General features: G+C 41.4%; 1 gene segment (V, D, J or C); it reads left to right on the forward strand.

Moving 5' to 3' along the window:
• The first annotated feature begins 2,770 nt into the window (after window positions 1–2,770).
• Window positions 2,771–19,201, forward strand: LOC118842726. The segment is given in 4 exon segments: window positions 2,771–2,819; window positions 3,382–3,688; window positions 5,012–5,081; window positions 19,058–19,201. Coding segments are annotated over 4 exon segments (570 nt in total).
• Window positions 19,202–21,947: the final 2,746 nt, after the last annotated feature.

Here is a 21,947-nt window from a genome sequence, read left to right on the forward strand (position 1 = left end):
ATCTTACACCATTATACCAAAATAAAGTCAAAATGGGTTCATGATTTAGGAATAAAGGCTGATACTATAAGCAATTTGGGAGAGCAAGGAATAGTTTACCTTTCAGATTTACGTAGAAGGGAATAATTCCAGACCAAATGAGAAATAGAGAGCATTATGAAATGCAAAATGGATTATTTTGATTATGTTAAATTGAAATTTTTTTTGTATAAAAAAGCCAATGCAACAAAGCTTAGGAGGGAAGCAGAAAATTGGGAAAGAATCTTTACAACTAGCGTCTCGGATAAAGTTCTCATATCTAAAATATACAGGGAACTGAGCCAAATTTATAGGAATACAAGTCTTTCCCCAATTGAGACATGGTCAAAGGATATGAACAGGCAGTTTTCAGAGGAAGAAATTAAATATATCTATAGGCATATGAAAAAAATTCTCTAAATCACTATTGATTAGAGAAATGTAAATCAAAACAACTCTTAGGTACCACATCTCTCCTGTCAGATCGGCCAACATGACAAAACAGGAAAATCATAAATGGTGGAGAGGATATGGGAAATTTGGAACACTGTTACATTGTTGGTGGAGTTGTGAACTGACCCAGCCATTCTGGAGAGCAATTTGGAACTATGCCCAAAGGTCTATAAAAATGTACATACCCTTTGACTCAGCAATACAACTTCTAGGGCTATATCCCAAAGAGATCATACTATAATATACAAAAACATACAGAAAAATATTTATAGCAGCTCTTTTTGTGGTGGCAAAGAATTGGAAATCAAGGGGATGCCCATCAATTGGGGAATGGTTAAACAAGTTGTCGCATATGAACGTAATGGAATACTATTGTGCTATAAGAAATGAGGAGCAGACAGATTTCATTATAAGTTTGGAAAGACTTATATGAACTGATGCTGAGTGAAGGGAGCAGAACCAGGAGAACATTATGTACAATTACAGACACACAGTATCTGTAAGGCCTGAGTTTCATAGACTTGACTCTTCTCATCAATCCAAGGTTCAAAGACAGCTCCAAAAGACTCATGATGGAAAAAACTATGCACATCCAGAGAAAGAATTATGGAGTCTGAATGCAGATTGAGGCAAACTATTTGTTCTCTCTTTTTTTAAAAAAAATTTCCTTCCTTTTTTGGTTTTGTTTCTTCTTTCTCATGATTCATTCTATTGGTTATTATTCTTTCTTACAACTTGACTATTATGTAAATAAGTGTAATGCGAAGGCATATGTAGAATCTATGTTGGATTACATGCCAACTTGGAGGGGAGGGGGGAAGAGAGGGAGGGAGAGAAAATTTGGAACTCAAAAACTTGTGGAACTGAGGGTTGTAGCCTAAAAATAAAAATAAATTAAAAAAAAGAGAAGTTCCATCCAATTCCTTCAGAAAATTCTCCCATCTCCTTTACTTTTTCATGACTGATTTTTAAGGCTATGCTTATCACATCTACTTTCACTTATACTGCTCCTCTAACTCCCCTCTGAACTCTGCCCATTAAAGAGATACAATTACTAAAAAAAAAAGAAAAAAAGAAAAAAGGCTGTTGCCAATTTGACACTTCTCTTGTGCTGGAACAAGTCTTAAGCCTAAAATTCTTCCGTAACATCCTGCATCAGTAATGTAAGATTCATGTCCTCCAAGATGACCATGATCATGCCTGTGTGGTTCAGAATTGCAAAGTATGAAAAACTGTCTAGGTAGAAGGCAGAGGAAGTATAACATTTATTTAGACACCAGAGGGTCCAATCCCAGAACCAGTAATTCCAATTCAATATAACAGTAATTGTATTCCAAAACCATTAAGCTCACCTCAATGTAGCAATAAGGAGATTAAAACACAGTAATATAGCAAGGAACCCTTGGACAGAGGAAACATCTCTATACTCAGACCACCCCCAGCCTTGGGCAATCCAGACAAAAGGATGTTTCTGCATCCAAACTTGAGTAGAACACAATGGGTTTCCTCCAACTTAGATTAAATTCCTTATAAGGTTGGGTGAGGTCTGACCAAGATTGAGAAGAGTTAATTCTGTTGTTTTCCCTAATAGTACTTTTTTCCAATTACATGTAAAGATAGTTTTCAACGTTCATTTTTATAAAAATTTGTATTTGAACCCTACAGCACCAAGGAGCTGCCCTAGCTCTACTGATCCTGCTGGAAAAACACCTGCTTGGTATAATGTTTGCCTCCTCAATGCCCAGCATAACTTCAGTGACCTCATATAGGGACTGTCTGGATCCCTTCACCTAGGTTTTCCTCAGGTACCATATCTAAAGTGCTGCCCAGCCCCGGCTAGATTGTCTTCACTGTCTCCTGGACATCATACCTTCTCCACTACGGGGAGGTAGTGGGGTAGGCACATGAATAAAGTCAGATGAGGGACTCTGAGCTCCTATCATCTCTGCCACCTCCTCAGGGCTTGGAGCTCTCTCCTACTTATAGGGAATCTAGTCCTGGGGCACAGACAGAAGTCTTCCCTCATTCATCTACAACCAGCTTCAACCATTCACTAAACACAAACTTCCCTATGATCTTGAGGTCCCAGACTTGGAGACACAAAAGAGGAAGCCACAAAAGAGGAAGAACCAAGCTCGGGTGGTGTGACCTAGTTTTTCTGTCAGGGTCCTGAGAGGAGGCTCCTACTAGACCTGGGACTCTTTTGCATGTGGAGACTCAAGGGATCTCTAAGAGGCTCTGCTCTTCCTGCCTGTCTTAGGGCTCAGGGTTCTCTGTCTCCAGATCTCCAAAGGCCAGAATGATTTCCCCCTGTCAGCTCCTCTGGCTCTTGGTGCTCTGGGCTCGGGGTAAGACACAGCAGATCAGAGAGGAGCCTCGAGAGTAGAGGTTTTCCCTGGAAAAGGCCAGCAGGTTATTAATAAAAGAATGATCACTTAGCCATCTTTTTTAACCTGGCATAAGTCATGGTGGTGATCTCACAGTTTATATACCCTTGGATGAGGAGGTGTTCAGTGAGGGGCTGAGAATGAGATCATGTCACCCTTGGACAGAGGAAACATCTCTATACTCAGACCACCCCCAGCCTTGGGCAATCCAGACAAAAGGATGTTTCCCTGAAAAGCCAAACAAAACAAAACTTGTGATTCCCTCAATCCAGTAGGTGAGGAAGCTTAAAGAGAGCAAGGGCAGATGGGTTGACAGACATTACCAGGCCATTCAATAAAAAGTAAAAACAAAAACAGCCATGAGGTCTGTGGGAAAACATGGTTCCTGTCAAACCTCAATAACAAGTACAAGTGATTGTCGGAGATTTGGGAATTCATTGTTCTTCACAAAATTGTCTTGTTCTTACATGTTGTCATGATTGCTCACAATTTCTGTCTTGATCTAATTCTTGGTTCTTTCTAGATTCCAATGGGGCCATTGTGCTGATGCAGTCTCCAGCCTCCTTGTCCAGACCTCCAGGAGAGAGAGTCACCATCAGCTGCAAGGCCAATGAGAGTTTAAAAATTTTTGGTTATAGCTACTGTAATTGGTACCAGCAGAAACCTGGCCAAGCCCCCAGGCTGCTCATCTCCTTGGCTACCAGTCTGGCATCAGGCGTACCTGCCCGGTTCACTGGCAGTGTGTCTGGGACAGATTTCACTCTCACCATCAGCAGCCTGGAGCCTGAGGATGTTGGAGATTATTACTGTCAGCAGTCTACCAGCTTCCCTTTCCCACAGTGGTTCTGTCCTGAACAAAAACCTCCCCAGGCTGTTCAGTGAATTCAGCTCAGAGCAGCTGCTGCTTCCTCTTGGGTTCCTAGGGCAGAGCAGCCCTTGCTCTCTGGGCAGGTTCACATCTCTTGGGGCTTCTCGTTTGCCTGCCCTCCCAGTTCCTCATTCTCCTACCAGAGGCATCACATAAAAAAAAAATTCTGTGGCCAGAATGGCCTTTGTTTTCTTTGAGTGACTCAGTTTATCTCATTGAGCCTTGCTGGGCCATACCTGGGAGCAGAGAACTTCCTGTGTGACCTCTTCTGGGGCAGGAAGCCCAGACCATGCCTGGGATCAGAGAACTTCCTGTGTGATGAGTCATGGGGCTGGCTGAGGGGAGGTGTTGACTCCAGAGCCACACCCTATTGGGTGTTAATCTAGTCTACACTAGGGGAAGGGGCCAACTCAAGAACCAATCGGCCCTGGTCATTCAGGCGGCTCTTGATGATGTCAAAAACTCTATAAGAGGGGAGAGGACAGCTTGAAGAGCTCTCTTTCCTTTTCCGGTTGGTGCGGCAGCGGTGGGGAGCGTGACTCTGGGCCAGCCCTTGCTCTCGGGCCGAGCCCAGATGTTGGTAACTATGAATTGTGTTGGGTCTGTCTGTTGATATTTGTAATTTGTTTGTATTTTGGTTTTGAGGTTCAGGGTGCTGGTCCTTTTCCCCCAAACTAAATGAATGTTCTGAACCTCAGGGTGCTGTTTTTTTTCCCCTGAAGTATGTCTCTTGATGCTTGTGTGTATGCTCCCCTGAACTAACTGAATGCTAACTGAATGCTGGATTAAAGTAAGCTGGTCAACCCTTTCACTGTGCTTTCCTTGTTTAAGCAGATAAAAAGAACCTGTGCTTTCCCAGTGTCCTGGCAGCCTCTTGGGTGCTGGCTGTGGGCGGGGATCTTATGCCCCCACAGAAGCTGCCAGCTGGGTTGTTAAAACACATTCTTATGGCCAAAGAAAGTTGGAGATAGCACAGTCCATTGGGAAACACAGTGGCAGGGATTTCCTTAGGGATCAAGTTCATTTGAAACCTTTAATATCAAGGAGACTTTCTCTTCTTGTGAGCTCAAGTTCATGTTGCGGATCCCTATTGTGCTACTGTGTGATCCTGGACATGTCACTCAAGCTTGTTTGCTTCAGGTTCTTCAGTTGTAAAATGGGGATAATAGCAGCACCTTCCTCTCAGGGTTGTTGTGAGGATTTGATTAAGGTAATATTTGCAAAGCACATAACACAGGGCTTGACACATAGGAGGTGCTATATAAATGCTTGTTCCCTTTCCTTTTCCTTTTACATTCAGTCCTGGAACAGCCTACAAACTAATTCTCTTTAGATTTGGTTTTCCTATTAGTTCTGTGAGAACCAAAGTCTTAAGGTGAAACCAACCCTTCCTCAATGACTTGCCATTCCTTGGTTCTGGCCAAGAGCCCTTCAAATGTCAGACCACTGACCCTTCTTCTAGCTTAGTAACTTAATTCTTACTGTCCAGTCACTCACTGCCTCATTCACATATTCATTCATTTAATCTTTTTTTTTTTTAGAGTTTTTTATTTATTTATTTATTTATTTTTTGCAGGGGGGAAGGCAGGACAATTGGGGTTAAGTGACTTGCCCAGGATCACACAGCTAGTAAAGGTGTCAAGTGTCTGAGGCCAGATTTGAACTCAGGTATTCCTGACTCCAGAGCCAGTGTTCTACTTACTGTGTCACCTAGCTGCCCCCATTCATTTAATCTTGATTAATTGATTGTAGAAAGGAGAGACTGGAGACAGTGCCCTCCTCCAGGAGAGGAATGATTAGACAGAAGTGAAAGACTTGGCCTCCAGCCTCTCAGTCTCTGCCTCTAACCCACTCTCCCTCACCTTCATGGTCTTCCTTTGGTCACACAGATTATCCCATATCCACCTCCCCAGTAAAAGCACAGACAGACATATGATGGAACATACCTGTATGGGCCTGTAGTGGCATGAATATATGATGAAGTAATCGACACAAAAAGACAAAGACATGGGGCTAGGTGAGTCGTATAGTCAAGCTATAGATTGATTTTTAAAAATTTTTATAGCATTTTTTTTTATTTTTAGCTTACAACACTCAGTTCTACATAATTTTGAGTTCCAGATTTTCTTCCCTCCCTCCCCTCCTCCCTCCACAAGATGGTATGGAATCCCATATAGTTTCCACGTATTTTACATGTGAATTCTATCAAACATTAAAAGAACAACTAATTCCTATACTTTGTAGACTATTTGGGAAAATAGGTGAAGAAGGAGTCCTACCAAATTCTTTTTATGACACAAATATGGTACTAATACCAAAACCAGGTAGAGTCAAAACAGAGAAAAAAAATTATAGACCAATTTCCCTAATGAATATTGATGCAAAATTTTTAAATAAAATATTAGCAAAAAGATTGCAGCAACTTATCACGAGAATAATACACTATGACTAGGTAGGATTTATTCCAGGAATGCAAGGCTGGTTCAATATTAGGAAAACTATTAGCATAATTAACCATATCAACAACAAAACTTGCAGAAACCATATGATCATCTCAATAGACACAGAAAAAGCCTTTGACAAAATACAACACCCATTCCTATTAAAAACACTAGACAGCATAGGAATAAATGGAGCCTTCCTTAAAATTATAAATAGCATCTACCTAAAACCATCAACAAGCATTATTTGTAATGGGGATAAGCTAGATGCATTCCCAATAAGATCAGGGGTGAAACAAGGATGTCCATTATCACCCCTACTATTCAATTTGGTACTAGAAACATTAGCTATAGCAATAAGAGAAGAAAAAGAAATTGAAGGAATTAGAATAGGAAAAGAAGAAGCTAAATTATCACTTTTTGCAGATGATATGATGATTTACTTAGAGAATCCTAGAGAATCAAGTAAAAAACTACTTGAAATAATAAACAACTTTAGCAAAGTTGCAGGACATAAAATAAACCCACATAAATCCTCAGCATTCCTATACATTGCTAACAAAGCCCAACAGCAAAAGATAGAGAGATTCCATTCAAAGTTACTGTAGACACTATAAAATATTTGGGAATCTATCTGCCAAGACAAACCCAGGGCCTATATGAACATAATTATGGAACACTTTTCATGTGAATAAAGTCAGATCTAAATAAATGGAAAAATATCAGTTGCTCATGGTTAGGCTGAGCTAATATAATAAAAATGACAATTTTACCTAAATTAATCTATCTATTCAGTGCCATACCAATTGAACTACCAAAAAATTATTTTACAGAGCTGGATAAAATAATAACAAAATTCATCTGGAAAAACAAGAGGTCTAGAATATCTAAGGTATTGATGAAAAGAAATGCTAGAGAAGGTGGCCTAGCCATACCAGATATTAAACTGTACTATAGACTGATTTTAATGGAGTTACTGACAGTATTTTATACAGGTTAATTGCTGAGTTATCTTGACTTCAAAGAGTACAATAAAGCACGGATTAAGTTTTTTATCTCCTTGTTCTTGGGAGTGGGACACTATTTTTCCTCAAGGCTAACCTTATTGAAACATTTCTGTTCTCTCACATATAGATAACCAGACTGAAACATTTCTGTCATCTCCCATATAGATAATCAGCTACAAAGGCATGTTTTCTTTGCCAAGTTTTCTTATCCCAAAACTGGCCTTGCCGTGCATAGACCCATTCTCAATTGACCCTGCTTTGCAGAGGTCTAAGAGGCCTAAACAGGATATAGCTGGCTGCCCATACCTGTAGGCCTATATTTTCTCCTTTATGAGGTATGTTTGGGATGGGGCAATGGAGACCAGTGTGGACATAATCTTTGCCTGATCAAAGCTCAGGACAACCATCATCTAGAACCCCCATCTAGTGAATGACAGGACCCATTCACCTCGGAATGACATTTTCCTAGGTTTTTCTCATGTGCCCCACCTAAACCCTCTTCAGTCTCAACCAGATCATTCTCATTGCCTCATTGAAATCACACCTTCTCCAGAGACTAGTGGGGCAAGTACAAGAGCAGAGGAAGGTGAAGAACCCTCCAAAGCCTTCAAGCTGTGAGTTCCTTTCATCTCTGCCACATCCCCAGGGGTCTGCACTGTCTCATGGCTTCAGGGAATCTCGTGTGATGGACAGAGAGAACAGTCTCCTTGTTATCTATACCCAAATGTAGCTATTCCTCTAACACTCACTAAATATGAACTTTTCTATGTTTTGGAGGTCCCAATTTAAAATTCATGAAACAGGAAAACTCAGTCCCCAGGGGTTGTCTTAGCCGGAATGTCTTTTTTTTTTAACCTTAATTTATTTAATTTTAGTTTTCAACATTCACTTCCATAAGTTTTAAATTTTCTGCCCTTCCCTTCCTGCCTCTCTCCCCAAGATGGCATGCAATCTGATATAGGCTCTACAAATACATTCCTATTAAACATTCCTATTTTCACATTAGTTATATTGTATAGAAGAATTATAATGAATGGGAGAAATCATGAGAAAGAAAAAACAAAACAAAACAAAACCAACAAAAAAAGAAAATAGTCTGTTTCACTCTGCATTCAGACTCCATATTTCTTTTTGTGGATGTGGATGGCATTTTCCATCATGAGTCCTTTAGAATTTTTTTATATCCTTGCATTCCCGAGAAGGGCTAAGTCTGTCCAAATCAGTCATCACACACTGTGGCTGTTACTGTATACAATGTTCCCCTGGTTCTTCTCACTTCACTCAGTATCAATTCATATAAGTCTTTCTAGGTTTTTCTGAATTCTGCCTGTTGATCATTTCTTATGGTACAATAATAGTCCATTGCATTCCCCTACCACAACTTGTTTAACCATTCCCCACTTGATGAGTATCCCCTCAATTTCTAGTTTTTGGCCATCACAAAAAGAGACACTATAAATATTTTTGTGCATGTCAGTCCTTTTATCATTTTTATGACTGCTTTGAGATACAGCCCTAGAAGTGGTATTGCTGGGTCAAAGTGTATGCACATTTTTATAGCCCTTTGGGCATAGTTCCAAATTGCTCTCCAGAATGGTTGGATCAGCTCACAGCTCCACCAACAATGTAACAGTGTTCCAACTTTCCCATAGCTTCTCCAAGATTTATCATTTTCCTGTTTTGTCATGTTAGCCGATTTGATCGGTGTGATGTTGTATGTCAGAGTTGTTTTTATATGCATTTCTGTAATCAATAGTGATTTAGACCATTTTTTTTTCATATGACTATAGATAGCTTTAATTTCTTCCTCTGAAAACTGCCTGTTTATATCCTTTGACCATTTATCAATTGGGGAATGATTTGGATTCTTGTAAATTTGACTCAGTTCTCTATATATTTTAGAAATGAGGCCTTTATCAGAGACATTAGTTGTAAAAATTCCTTCCCAGTTTTCTGCTTCCCTCCTGATCTTGGTTGCATTGGTTTTGTTTCTGCAAAACCTTTTAATTTAATGTACTCAAAATCATCCATTTTTGCATTTCATAATGTTCTCTATCTCTTGTTTGGTCATAAATTCCTCCATTCTCCATAAATCTGACAGATAAACCATTTCTGCTCCCCTAACTTGTTTATAGTGTCAGCCTTTATACCTAACTAGTATACCCATTTTGACTTTATTTTGGTATAATGGTGTTAGATGTTGATTTATGCCCAGTTTCAGCTATACTATTTTCTAGTTTTCCCAGCAGTTTTTGTCAAATTGTGAGTTCTTATCCCAGAAGTTGGGGTCTTTGGGTTTATCTAACAGTAGATTGCTATAACCATTGACTACTGGGTCTTGTGTACCTAACCTATTCTACTGACCTTCCCCTCTATTTCTTAGCCAGTACCAAGTAGCTTTGATGATTGCTGCTTTATAATACAATTTAAAATCTGGTACTGCTAGGCCACCTTCTCTAGCATTTCTTTTTACTAATTCCCTTGATATTCTTGAACTTTTGTTCTTCCAGATAAATTTTGATATTATTTTTTCTAGCTCTATAAAATAATTTTGATAGCTTGATTGGTATGGCACTGAATAAGTAAATTAACTTAGGTAGAATTGTAATTTTTATTATATTAGCTCAGCCTACCCATGAGCCACTGTTTTTCCAATTACTTGGATCTGACTTTATTTTAAAAGTGTTTTGTAATTGTGTTCATATAGTTCCTGGATTTGTTTTGGTAGGTGCACTCCCAAATATTTTATAATGTTGTGGTGATAATGTGATTGAAGATCTTTCCCTCCCATTCAGTAGGCCTCAGGTAGGGCCAGTTAAGAGAGGCAGGCCCATAACTTTGATTAAAGATCTTTCCCACATCCTTTTGCCTTTTGGGCATGAAGCTCTCAGGCCCTAAAGAGAATATATACACCCAGAAGGTAGCCATTGAGAACTGAGCATTCAGAAATCAGAAGAGAAGTGAAAATTCAGAATTCAGCCCAAGGAGGAGGAATAAGAACTCCAGGTTGATAGAGCTGCAGAAGAGAGTGCTGAGCCAAGAGTGGAAACCAGTGAGCCGAGGATACCAGAGAACTGAGCAGGGAGAGCACTCAGGCAAGCGGACAGTTGGGATTTATAAGTGACTGTTTATGGGAAGGCCCTAGCAAGGGGGAAGGTTATAGGAGGACTCAGCTCTTTCCTGTAATACTGTGTTTTAATCTCCTTATTGCTACATTGAGGTGGGCTTACTGGTTTTGGAATACAATTACTGCTATATTGAATTGGAATTATTGATTCTGGGATTTGATCCTCTGGTGCCTAAATAAATGTTCTACTTCCTCTGCCTTCTACCTAGAGAGTTTTTCATACTTTGCAATTTTGAATCACACAGGCATGTTCATGGTCATCTTGCCTTACTGATATAAATATTTACAGTAACTTTAAATGGAATTTCTCTATCTCTTGCTGTTGGGCTTTGTTAGCAATGTATAGGAATGCTGAGGATTTATGTGGGTTTATTTTATATCCTGCAACTTTGCTAAAGTTGTTTATTATTTCAAGTAGGTTTTTACTTGATTCTCTAGGATTCTCTAATTAAATCATCATATCATCTGCAAAGAGTGATAACTTACTTTCTTCTTTGCCTATTCTAATTCTTTCAATTTCTTTTTCTTCTCTTATTGGTAAAGGTAACATTTCTAGAACCACATTGAATAACAGTGGTGATAATGGACATCCTTGTTTCACCCCCAATCTTATTGGAAATCCATGTAGCTTATCCCCATTACATATAATGCTCGCTAATGGTTTTAGGTATATTTATTCAGAGTATCTTCATTTGGTTTATTGGTCCCTGAGGTAAGCCTCATATGAGTCCTCATTCTCTTTTGCATATAGAGACTCAAGGGGGTTTTCACAGGCCCAATTAGGATATAAGAGCTTTTTCTCTTTCTACCTACAGTCAAGGCAGAGGGGAGAAGAAGAGGGGGAGAGAGAGGGAGAGGACAAGCTGAGTTACCCAACTGGCTGGGTCCTTCTCTCCAAAGGAAGGTAAATTTTGATGGCTGGAAGCTTCCCAGTTAATCTGGGGTCTACTGGCTTGATTCCTCCCTTTCTCCCTCCCTCCCTCCCTTCCTTTCTTCCTTCCATTCTTCCTTCCTTCCTTCCTTGTTTCCTTCCTTCCTTCTTTCTTTCTTTTTCTCTCTGTTTCTTTCTCTCTCTTTTTTCTTTCTCTCTTTGTTTCTCTCTCTCTTTCTCTGTTTCTTTCTTTCTTTCCCTCTTTCTCTCTTTCTTTCTCTTTCCTCAAAGGTCAAACCTTAAACCCATTTCACTCTGAATCTCATAGATTGGACCACAAAAGGTCCCTGCCCAAGCTCCACTCAATGGCTATATTTTGGGCCCTCCTGGCTGAGAGTGAGTGTTATAGCAACTGTTTCTCTTTTGACCAGCAATCTTGACGGCCTTCCCCACCCAGTCTGGCTTTTTCTTTTTTTCTAATTAAAGGGGCCATCTCTTGACACACTTTTTAAATAGGCCCATTTAAATAGGCATTACCTCACTCAGTGAGAAGCTGAAAAGGCCTTAGCCTAAAATGGCCAGGGTCTCCCATTGCATCCTGGGCCGTCTTCAGTCATCCTCATGAATGTCTGGCCACTGGAATTAGATAGCTCTGGAGGAGAAAGTGAGGTTGGTGACCTTGCACAGCCCTTCCTCACTCAAATCAAAGTCAACTGCAAGTCATGTCATCATTTCCCCGATGTCATTGTCTTCTTCAAAAAAGAAGGACAGACACAACCAAGGCAGAGTGGGCTTAGCACAGAGCCCTGTGAGACAAAGGGGGATAATCCATGCTAGAGATTTGCTGACCTTTCAAATCCACTTGAAATCTTGGCCTTGACACACTTTTTCTTGTTGCAAACCCAAGTTCCTTTGGTGAAATCTTTACTCCAGGTCTTTGCAGCAATGACAAAGACTAAATTTCTTTTTCTCAGGATACCCACCCCTTCACCTCAGAGAGCTGGGCTGCCTATGACCTAGGTGGTACCAAGAAGCAAAGTTGAATGATCCACCCTATCAATGCCTTTTCATTCTCTGGTCCTGGGATTGAAAAGGCCTCATTGGCTGCCCCAGGCTTCCTGTGTACACACCTGAATGAGTTGGAGTATATCTCCTAGCATCCACAAAGGGAACTTTTAGGATTGCAGGTGACAGGGCCACACCCATTCTTTGGCCATTTTTGCTTCCTTGTAAGTGGCAGGGGAGCAGCCAGGAGACCAGGAGAGGATGAGGATAAATGGGAGGACTTTCATGATAGGAGGGGCAATCTACTGAAAAAGAGAGAATGGAATGGGATCACTTAGGAATGTTGACAGGTTAGCCTTGACAAAGAGGAGGGCTTCCTCATAATATCAGGGAGGATGAAGGAGGAGATGGTGGCAAAAGGTGCCTGGAGATGGGAGATGAGGAGGGAAGAACTAGGGGTTCTCTGAGAATGACTTCCTTTTTTTCAGTAGCATATGAGGCCAGGCTCTCAACTGAGAAAGCATGGTTGGCCAACCTATGCAAAGTCTGAGGAAGGATGAAAACATCCTGAAGAACACGCATGCTGAGTGAGAGAGTGAGTTGACTGAGGTGTAAAAGGATCACCTCTCAGCCCTGAAGCCCCAGGTGAGGTTATGGAGCATCATTTTGGAGTGGACCTGGGCAGCAGGATTGCAGGATTTTCTCCCCCTTCATTCAGGAGCATTTGTAACTTTGAGTTTTTTTGTGAATTCAGTTTTGTGACTGCTTTTCCTCTTCCACTCTTACGCAATACTTCATCCAGATAATTATCTTTCTTTTATCTATTTTAAGGCAACCATCTTCCCACTGGCTCTTTTCACCTCCACCTCCACCTTCTCTCCCAATTGTCCACCATATCCCTAGTTTTAGAGTTTTATTTAATTTTCTGATTTCTTTATCTTTTCCTACTTTATTTAGTTATATAATACCCCCTCGTTGACCCCTTCTCTTCTCCCTCTAAGTGAAGTCTTTCACTCATGATCCTGCCTATTCTCCAACTCGGTTCTTTCATTTTTTTTCTACCCTTTTTGTTCTAAGAAGGATTCCTTAATGTTTTTCTCATTCTTGTTTCTCTTCCCTTTCTGTCTATCCTGAACTCTCATTCTTCACTTCATGTTGTGTATACTTATTCATTGCTTAAATCCTGTGTGTTCACTCATATGTTGGAGAGAGTGCTAGATTCGATGCCTTCAACAAATCCTCCCCGCTCATTGATTCCCTTTACTCCTAAAAGGGTCCCCCCCCATCATTTTGCCAACTCACAGAGGCTTAGTAATGTCATCAAAATCACACAGCTAGTCAGTAGCAAAACTGACACTCAGCCAGCTCAGCCAGGCCCAAGTCCAAGGCTGAGAGCCTTACCCCAAATATCCTTGGTGGACTCAGGCCCATCTTTCCCAAAATAGACTAAGGGATCCTCAGTCCTCCTTCTTTTCTCTCTGTCCTCGTTTCTTCTCCCAGCATAGGTAGATACAGACATGGATGATATAGATGAAAAAGATAATATGGGTAGATGACACAGATAGAAATATTAATGATATAAATGTATGTGATAAATATAAGGCAATAGGAAATGATGGGCAGGGAAGTGACCTGAAAGTCAAGAGACCCAGAATCAAGTCCTGATTCTCAGCCATGGCTGTGTGCTTGAACCACTACTTAATCCCTGAGTGCTAAAGACAACTCCCCAGGACTCTCCTTTGTAGAGAAGATTCCAAGATGCATAGGTTGATTTTTGTTTATGAGAACTTCTCACACTAAGTCACGTCTGGCTAAATCTATGCCTCTACGGATACGTTGCATATAGCAAGGTGGTACAGTACATGGAAAGCAGGGCCCAGATTCAGCAAGACCTAAGTTCAAATCTTGCCTCAGACATTGACTTGGTGTTAAATCCTGACCATGTCACTTCAACTTTGACTGTCTCAGTTTCCTCATCTGCAAAATGGTTTTAGTCCTTATTAGTACTATTTGTTAATAGCACCTCCCCCCTTATTGCTATTATAAGAGTAAAAGGAGACAAAATTTCAGTGTACTTTGCCAACTTGAGGGCAATTAGAAACGTTAATCATACAGTAATAATGACAAATAATGTCATAATTATTGCATCCTCTATTAGAATATGAACACCTCTGGAGCATGAACTCTTCTACTTTTCCGTTATTCTCCCCAGCACTTAGCATTCTGGTTTTTTTTCCATAGCTTAATAAATGCTCTTTCAACTGATGAATTTTGAATGCAGATCAAAGCATACCTCTCTCTATATTATTTTTCTTTGGGGTTTTTTTTGTCTATATCTTCTTTTACAACATGACTAGTTCGGAAATGTGTTTTGCCTGACTGCACATGTATAACATATGTCAGATTGCTTGACTTCTCAATGAGAAAAAAGGAGAGGGAGGCAGAAAATTTGGAACTCAAAAGAATTTTTTTTTTCAAAAAAATTAAAATAGCTGGTAGATGTAATTGGAAAAAAAATATTTTTACAAGCATAAAAGCTTTTTTTCATGTATTCGTTCACTGTTGATTGCTTAAAGAAAGGAGAGGCTGGAGGCAGGTACACCAAATGGGGAATTGCAACAGGGGACTCTTGTAAACCCCCCTGGACAGAAGGAATTATCCAGAAATCGATGACTCTCTCCAGTCTCCTTGTCTCTTAGACAGTCATCCTCACCTTCATATCTTCAAATTTGGCACACATATTTACCCAGATTCACACTTCTGTAAAGAGTCACAAGTAGAGTAAAGGATGGACTATAGTATGGGTCCTCACCTTTATGGCATATCTAGAATGGGAAAATGGGGACAAGAGCAGATATAACTGTTTCTGGCACAATGCTCAGAACAAATACAGTAATGTCATCTAGTGAGTGATAAAACCCATTTATCTGGGAAAGAGGCTTTACTTAGCTTTTCCCAGGGACCCAGGCTAGGATCTGTCTATGGGCCAGACTGTCCTCACTGACTCCTTGAATTTCCATCTTCTCCAGCAGAGGGAGGTAGTGGGGCAGGTCCATGAGCAGAGTCAGGTGAAACTCCTCAAAATCCTACAAGCTGTGAGCTCCTGCCATCTCTGCCACCACTCTAGGGCTTGGAGATCTCTCAGAGTTATGGGGAATCTAGGCCTGGCACGAGGAGAAGCCTCTCCTCATCTACCCCAAACCAGCTGCAACCATTCCTCCATCGGTCATTAAACATAATCTTGCCTTTGCTCTCAAGGTCAAACATTTGGGAACAGAAAAGTGTAAGACTTCCTCCCCTAGAGCCAGTATCAGTTAGTGTGACTCAGTGTGGCTTACAGGTCCCTGAGGCGAGGTTCCTAACAGACCTGGGGCTCTTTTGCATACGGAGACCCAAGGGACCCAAGACTCAGGATATCAGAGCTTCTTTCTTCCTTCTTGCTCTCCCAGGGCTCTGAGTGCTGTCTCTGTAGGTTTCTAAAGGCCAGGATGGTCTCCCCATGGCAGCTCCTCTGGCTGCTGGTGCTCTGGGCTCGGGGTAAGGCACAGCTGAGCAGGGAAGGGTTTAAAAGATCACAGGTTTCGAGGGATTAAGACTTGATGACCCAGGGGCGGAGCCAAGATGGTGGCTGGACAGCAGGGACTTGTGTAAGCTCCCAGCCAGGTCCCTCCAAAAACCTATAAAAATGGCTCTGAACAAATTCTAGAACTGTAGAACCCACAAAATAGCAGAGGGAAGCAGGGATCCAGCCCAGGACAGCTTGGATGATCGCTGGATGAGGTCTATTGCACACGGAGCTGGGGGTGGAGGAGAGCAGAGCCCAACGTGGGCTGCGGCAGGACCAACCAGACCAGGAGCTGGGGGGAACGAGCCCTAGAACCCTGAATCAGTGAGCTGTGGCAGTTACCAGACTTCTCAACCCACAAACACCAAAGACAACAGAGAAGGTTAGTGGGAAAAGCTGCAGGGGCAGCAGGGGAGGTGCAGCTACAAAACTACAGCTGCAGTTGCTTCCAGCCCCTGGCCCACCTGGTGGGAGGAATTAAGTGGTGGATCAGAGCAGGAGTGCACAGCCTGCTGAAGATCTAAGTCCAGTCCAGGTTAGGGGTTCTTGGGGAAGGAGGAGTGCTGGTGTGGCAGAGCTGGCTGTATAGAAATAGCTCTGAAAACAACAGCACACCGCCTCAAGCTTGGAACAAATTACTCTTTACTCTACAAGTAGTCATACCCTGACAAAAAACTCAAGGGTCAAGTTAGTTGGCTGGGAAACATGGCCAGGCAGTGAAAATGCTCTCAGATTCAGACTCAGACTTTGAAATCTTTCTTTGGTGACAAAGAAGACCAAAATATACAGTCTGAAGAAGTCAACAAAAGCCTCCAAGAAAAACATGAACTGGTCTCAAGCCATGGAAGAACTAAAAAAGGATTTGGAAAAGCAAGTTAGAGAAGTGGAGGAAAAATTGGGACAAGAAATGAGAATGATGCATAAAACCATGAAAAATAAGTCAATGACTTGCTAAAGGACACCCAAAATACTGAAAGAATATTGAAGAAAACAACACCTTAAAAAATAGACTAACTCAAATGGCAAAAGAGCTCCAAAAAGCCAATGAAGAGAAGAATGCCTTGAAAGGCAGAATTAGCCAAATGGAAAAGGAGGTCCAACGGACCACTGAAGAAAATACTACCTTAAAAATTAGATTGGAGCAAGTGGAAGCTAGTGATTTTATAAGAAATCAAGATATTATAAAACAGAACCAAAGGAATGAAAAAGTGGAAGACAATGTGAAATATCTCATTGGAAAAACCACTGACCTGGAAAACAGATCCAGGAGAGATAATTTAAAAATTATTGGACTACCTGAAAGCCATGATCAAAAAAAGAGCCTAGATATCATCTTTCAAGAAATTATTGAGGGGAACTGCCCTGATATTTTAGAGCTAGAGGGTAAAATAGAAATTGAAAGAATCCACAGATTGCCTCCTCAAATAGATCCCAAAAGGAAAACTCCTAGGAATATTGTTGCCAAATTCCAGAGCTCCCAGGTCAAGGAGAAAATACTGCAAGCAGCCAGAAAGAAACAATTTGAGTATTGTGGAAAAGCAATCAGGATAACACAGGATCTAGCAGCTTCCGCATTAAGGGATCAAAGGGCTTGGAATATGATATTCCGGAGGTTGATGGAGCTAGGATTAAGACCAAGAATCACCTAGCCAGCAAAACTGAGTATCATGCTCCAAGGCAAAATATGGATTTTCAATAAAATAGAGGACTTTCAAGCTTTCTCAGTGAAAAGACCAGAGCTGAATAGAAAATTTGACTCTCAAACACAAGAATCAAGAGAAGCATGAAAAGGTAAACCAGAAAGAGAATTCATAAGGGACTTACTAAAGTTGAACTGTTTTGTTTGTATTCCTACATGGAAAGATGATATGTATGATTCATGAGACCTCAGTATTAGAGTAGCTGAAAGGAATATGCATATATATGTGTGTATGTAAATATATACATATGTGTGTGTATGTATGCATATATGTAGGTATATATATATATATATATATATATATATATATATACACACATATATATAGACAGAGGGCACAGGATGAGTTGAATATGAAGGGATGATATCTAAAAAAATAAAATCAAATTAAGGGATAAGAGAGGAATATATTGAGAGAGGGAGCAAAGGAGAGATAGAATGGGGTAAATTATCTCGCATAAAAGTGGCAAGAAAAAGCAGCTCTGTAGGAAGGGAAGAGGGCGCAGGTGAGGAAGAATGAGTAAATCTTGCTCTCATCAGATTTGACCTGAGGAGGGAATACCATACACACTCAATTGGGTATCTTACCCCACAGGAAAGAAGGAGGAAGAAGATAAAAAGGGGGGACAATAGAAGGGAGGGAAGATAGGGGGATGAGGTAATCAAAAACAAACACTTTCAAAAAGGGACAGAGTCAAGGGAGAAAATTCAATAAAGGGGGATAGGTTAGGAAGGAGCAAAACATAGTTAGTCTTTTACAACATGAGTATTGTGAAAGGGTTTTACATAATGATCTGAATGTGGCCTACATTGAATTGCTTGCCTTCTTAGGGAGGGTGGGTGGGGAGGGAAGAGGGGAGAGAATTTGGAACTCAAAGTTTTAAAAACAGACCTTCAAAAACAAAAAAAGAGGTTTTTGCATGCAACTAGGAAATAAGATACACAGGCAATGGGGTGTAGAAATTTATCTTGCCCTACAAGAGAAGAAGGGAAAGGGGAATGGGAGGGGAGTGGGGTGACAGAAGGGAGGGCTGACTAGGGAACAGGACAGCCAGAATATATGCCATCTTGGAGTGAGTGGGAGGGTAGAAATGGGGAGAAAATTCATAATTCAAACTCTTGTAAAAATCAATGCTGAAAACTAAATATATTAAATACATTAAATAAAAAAAAACAATTTAAAAAAAAGACTTGATGACCCCTTGATCCAGTGGGTGAGCAAGCTTAGGCTTAACAGAAGATGACAGAGTCAGACTAGCATGACCAGGCCCCAGACAACAAACATTGTTTAGTCTGTTCGAAGGATGGCTTTTGCTTCATGTTGACAAGAAATAAAACTACTTGTAAGTTGCTTGCAATTTCAGTGGTCCTCAGAAAATTGTCTTTTTCCTACAGTTTAACTTGGACATTCAGACTTTTCTAGCTTCTAATTTTGTTGTTTTCCTAGATTACCAAGGATCCATTGTGATGACCCAGTCTCCAACCTCCTTGTTCCAAACTTCAGGAGAGACAGTCACCATCAGCTGCAAGGCCAGTGAGAGTTTAAATAAGTTTGGTATTAAATACTTCAGTTGGTACCAGAAACCTGGTCAAGGCCCTAGGTTCCTCATCTACAGGGCTACTGCATTGCATCTGGAGTGCCTGCCTGGTTCATTGATGATGGGTCTGAGACAGATTTCACTCTCACCATCAGCAGCCTGGAGCCCGAAGATGCTGGAGATTTTTACTCTCAGCAGTCTAGGCTCTTCCATTTCCCATAGTGCTTCAGCCCTGAACAAAAACCTCCCCAGGCTGTTCAGGGGATTCAGCTCAGAGCAGCAGCAGCTTCCTCTCTCATCCCCAGGGCAGAGCAGCTCCTGCTCCCTGGGTAGAGCAGCTTCTGCTCCCTGGGCAGGCTCACATCTCCCAGGGCATCCCCTTTCTGATCCCACAGGTCCCCTCCTTCTAACAAAGCCTTGTCAATCAGAAACCCTGTCTGCATAGCCAAGGCAAAGTGGAGGTGGCACAGCTCCCTGGGAGACAAAGGGGAAAATCCAAGCAGGGGAAACGGTGACACTTCAAGTCCACTTGATCTCTTTGCCTCAACATAAAGGATTTTTCTTGTGGGAGCCCAAGTTTGTGTTGAGGAGGCCTTTGCTCTAGCTCTCTGTAGCAAAGGATAGAAACTTGTTGGTTGCCAATGTTCTGTTGTGTCTGACTCTTTGTGATTTCTTTGCAAATATTCTGGAATGGTGTGCCAGTCTTTTCTCCAGCTCATTTCACAGATGAGGAAACTGAGGCAAATAGAGTTAAGTGATTTTCCCAGGGTCACCCAGCTGGGGAAGTGTCTATGGTCAGATTTGAACTCAGGTACATGAGACTATTGGATTCCAGGCCCAGAGCTCCACCCACTGAGTCACCTGGTTGCCATGATTTGACTTTTTTTTGAGACTACTGTGTTCTGTGATCCATGACAACCTGGGATTTCTGTGAGACTACGGGTATTTAGAAAGATAGGTTTTGGTAGCAGGAATGAACTCTGCATGAAGGTACTCAAATTCAATCCAGAGAATTCTCATCTCAGTCATACACTAGCTCAGTAATCTTGGGGAGCCACTTAATAAGATCCTTGATATTCAGTTGACTCATCTGTGAAAATGAGATGAAGAGATACGGTAAGTGAGTATCCCCTGATACTCACTCTCTGTCTGCCACCTGCCAAGCAAGTTCCTAATAGAGTCCTCCTTTTGGGGGTGGTGGGTAAAGTTGAGGTCTTTTTCCCACCCTGGCAGCGGGTGAAACACACAGCTTGCTTATGTGGGTCTGAGAATGGTTTTTTTTTTCTTTTCTGAGTATAGATAACTGAAGTGGGAGCTTGCAATAGATTTCTCAACCTTAGAGGTAGGTTTGGGATTTGAGAAATTCAGGGACACTGGTTTCCTTAGACAGTGCTGATTGGTAGCAGGAGAGTTTTGTAACTCCTGCATTTGGAGAAGATAACTACCCAGTGGGAGGGCCAGCCCAAAAATATAGAGCCCAAAGGAATTATTTTCAGAGGCCAAAGATGGGATGAAATGTCCGATTCCTTTGCCTGTGAATTGTTTCACATTCTGATGTTGGAGTCCCACTACCTTGGGAGAGTGTAATAGTGCACGTGCTACTACTATTCCTTGTTCAAGTCTCTTGTCAATGGACAGTTGGGTATTTTCCTTTTAAGCACTTTAGCTACAGGAATCCAATCACTGATGTAGAACTAATTAACATGGTACCTTGAGCAGCTTTCCATATTCCCTATTGGGAAGACCCAAGAAATGAATCCAACCTAAATTTTAAGTGGATTTCCCTGGGACTCTGGGTGTGTCTGTGTGAAGAACCAGAGATTGAAGAAAGAGCTTAATTCTATTGAAGGGTCAGGTTCCCATGAGATTCACCCTGTGGCCAGAACTGAGAGTCCCTTGTTCTGGAGAAGGGTAAAACCCACCAAACTTTTTGGTCATTCTTCACCAAGGATACTCAAAACCATGCAGACATTCCATGGTTTACTTGGAGGTGGCTGAAGATCACTTGTTCAACAGGCCTCTTAGTATATAGACCCTCAACATCCCTGCTCTCCATCTTCAGGGATATCCCTGGATGTCTAATTAATGGGAGATGATTAGCACCACAAAGTTCTTGGATTCTAAATGATCCCTCTTTCTCTCAGGATGAAGGATTTTACTGGTGTTGGGGACTGAGAAAATGACCCAGATGAATATCTGCTTGAGCTGAGTCTTAGAGAAAGTCCGGGGTCCTAAAATGTGGTGGTTAGGAAGTGAAACATTAGAAGGGATGGGGGACAGCCTGTGCCAGGCAAAGAAAGAGAAAGTAAAGCCTTCCATGAGTATCCCCAGGATGTTGCCCCTTCCCACCAAGGCAAACATCAGAAAGAAGAAAGATGTAATGTCTTGATAGACATTGATCCAATGATTACGAGTCAACCGTGCCCAGATCTGGAGAGTCTGTGTAGCACAGCAACACTCCTTTCCACAATCAGCTCTAATATTTATCAGCTAAGGCCCTAATAAAATAATGTGCTTGGATTCATGAGGACTTGTATTTGACTCCTCCTCCCCACCTTGAATAAGCTTTCTGAGCCTCCATTTCCTCCACCATCAGATGGTGCTAATAGGAACACTCAACTTCCCAGGGTTGTTCTGAGGCTTAAAAGACCCAACATAGAGTGGTTTGCAAATTGGCCATTTCTGTCTAGATGCGAGCTCTTTCTCTACTACTTTGCTCACCAAAGCTGTTCAGCTCATGTCCACTCTGACAATGAACACCTGGTCTTTAATACCCTCTTGGGTGATTTCTCTGATCCCTGTTCTAGCCCTAACCATCCTTGCTGCTGGAACTTGGAAAAAGGATGAGAAACATGAAGAATGCCTCCTTTCACTCCTCCTTCTGACCAGCAGAGGGCACCATTGCTCTTCTCATGGTCACATAGTGTTTGTCCTTTATTCTCAAAGAGGACCACTGACATCAAGAAGC

Source organism: Trichosurus vulpecula, chromosome 3 (genome assembly GCF_011100635.1).
Source record: "Trichosurus vulpecula isolate mTriVul1 chromosome 3, mTriVul1.pri, whole genome shotgun sequence".
Classification (NCBI taxonomy): Eukaryota; Metazoa; Chordata; class Mammalia; order Diprotodontia; family Phalangeridae; genus Trichosurus; species Trichosurus vulpecula.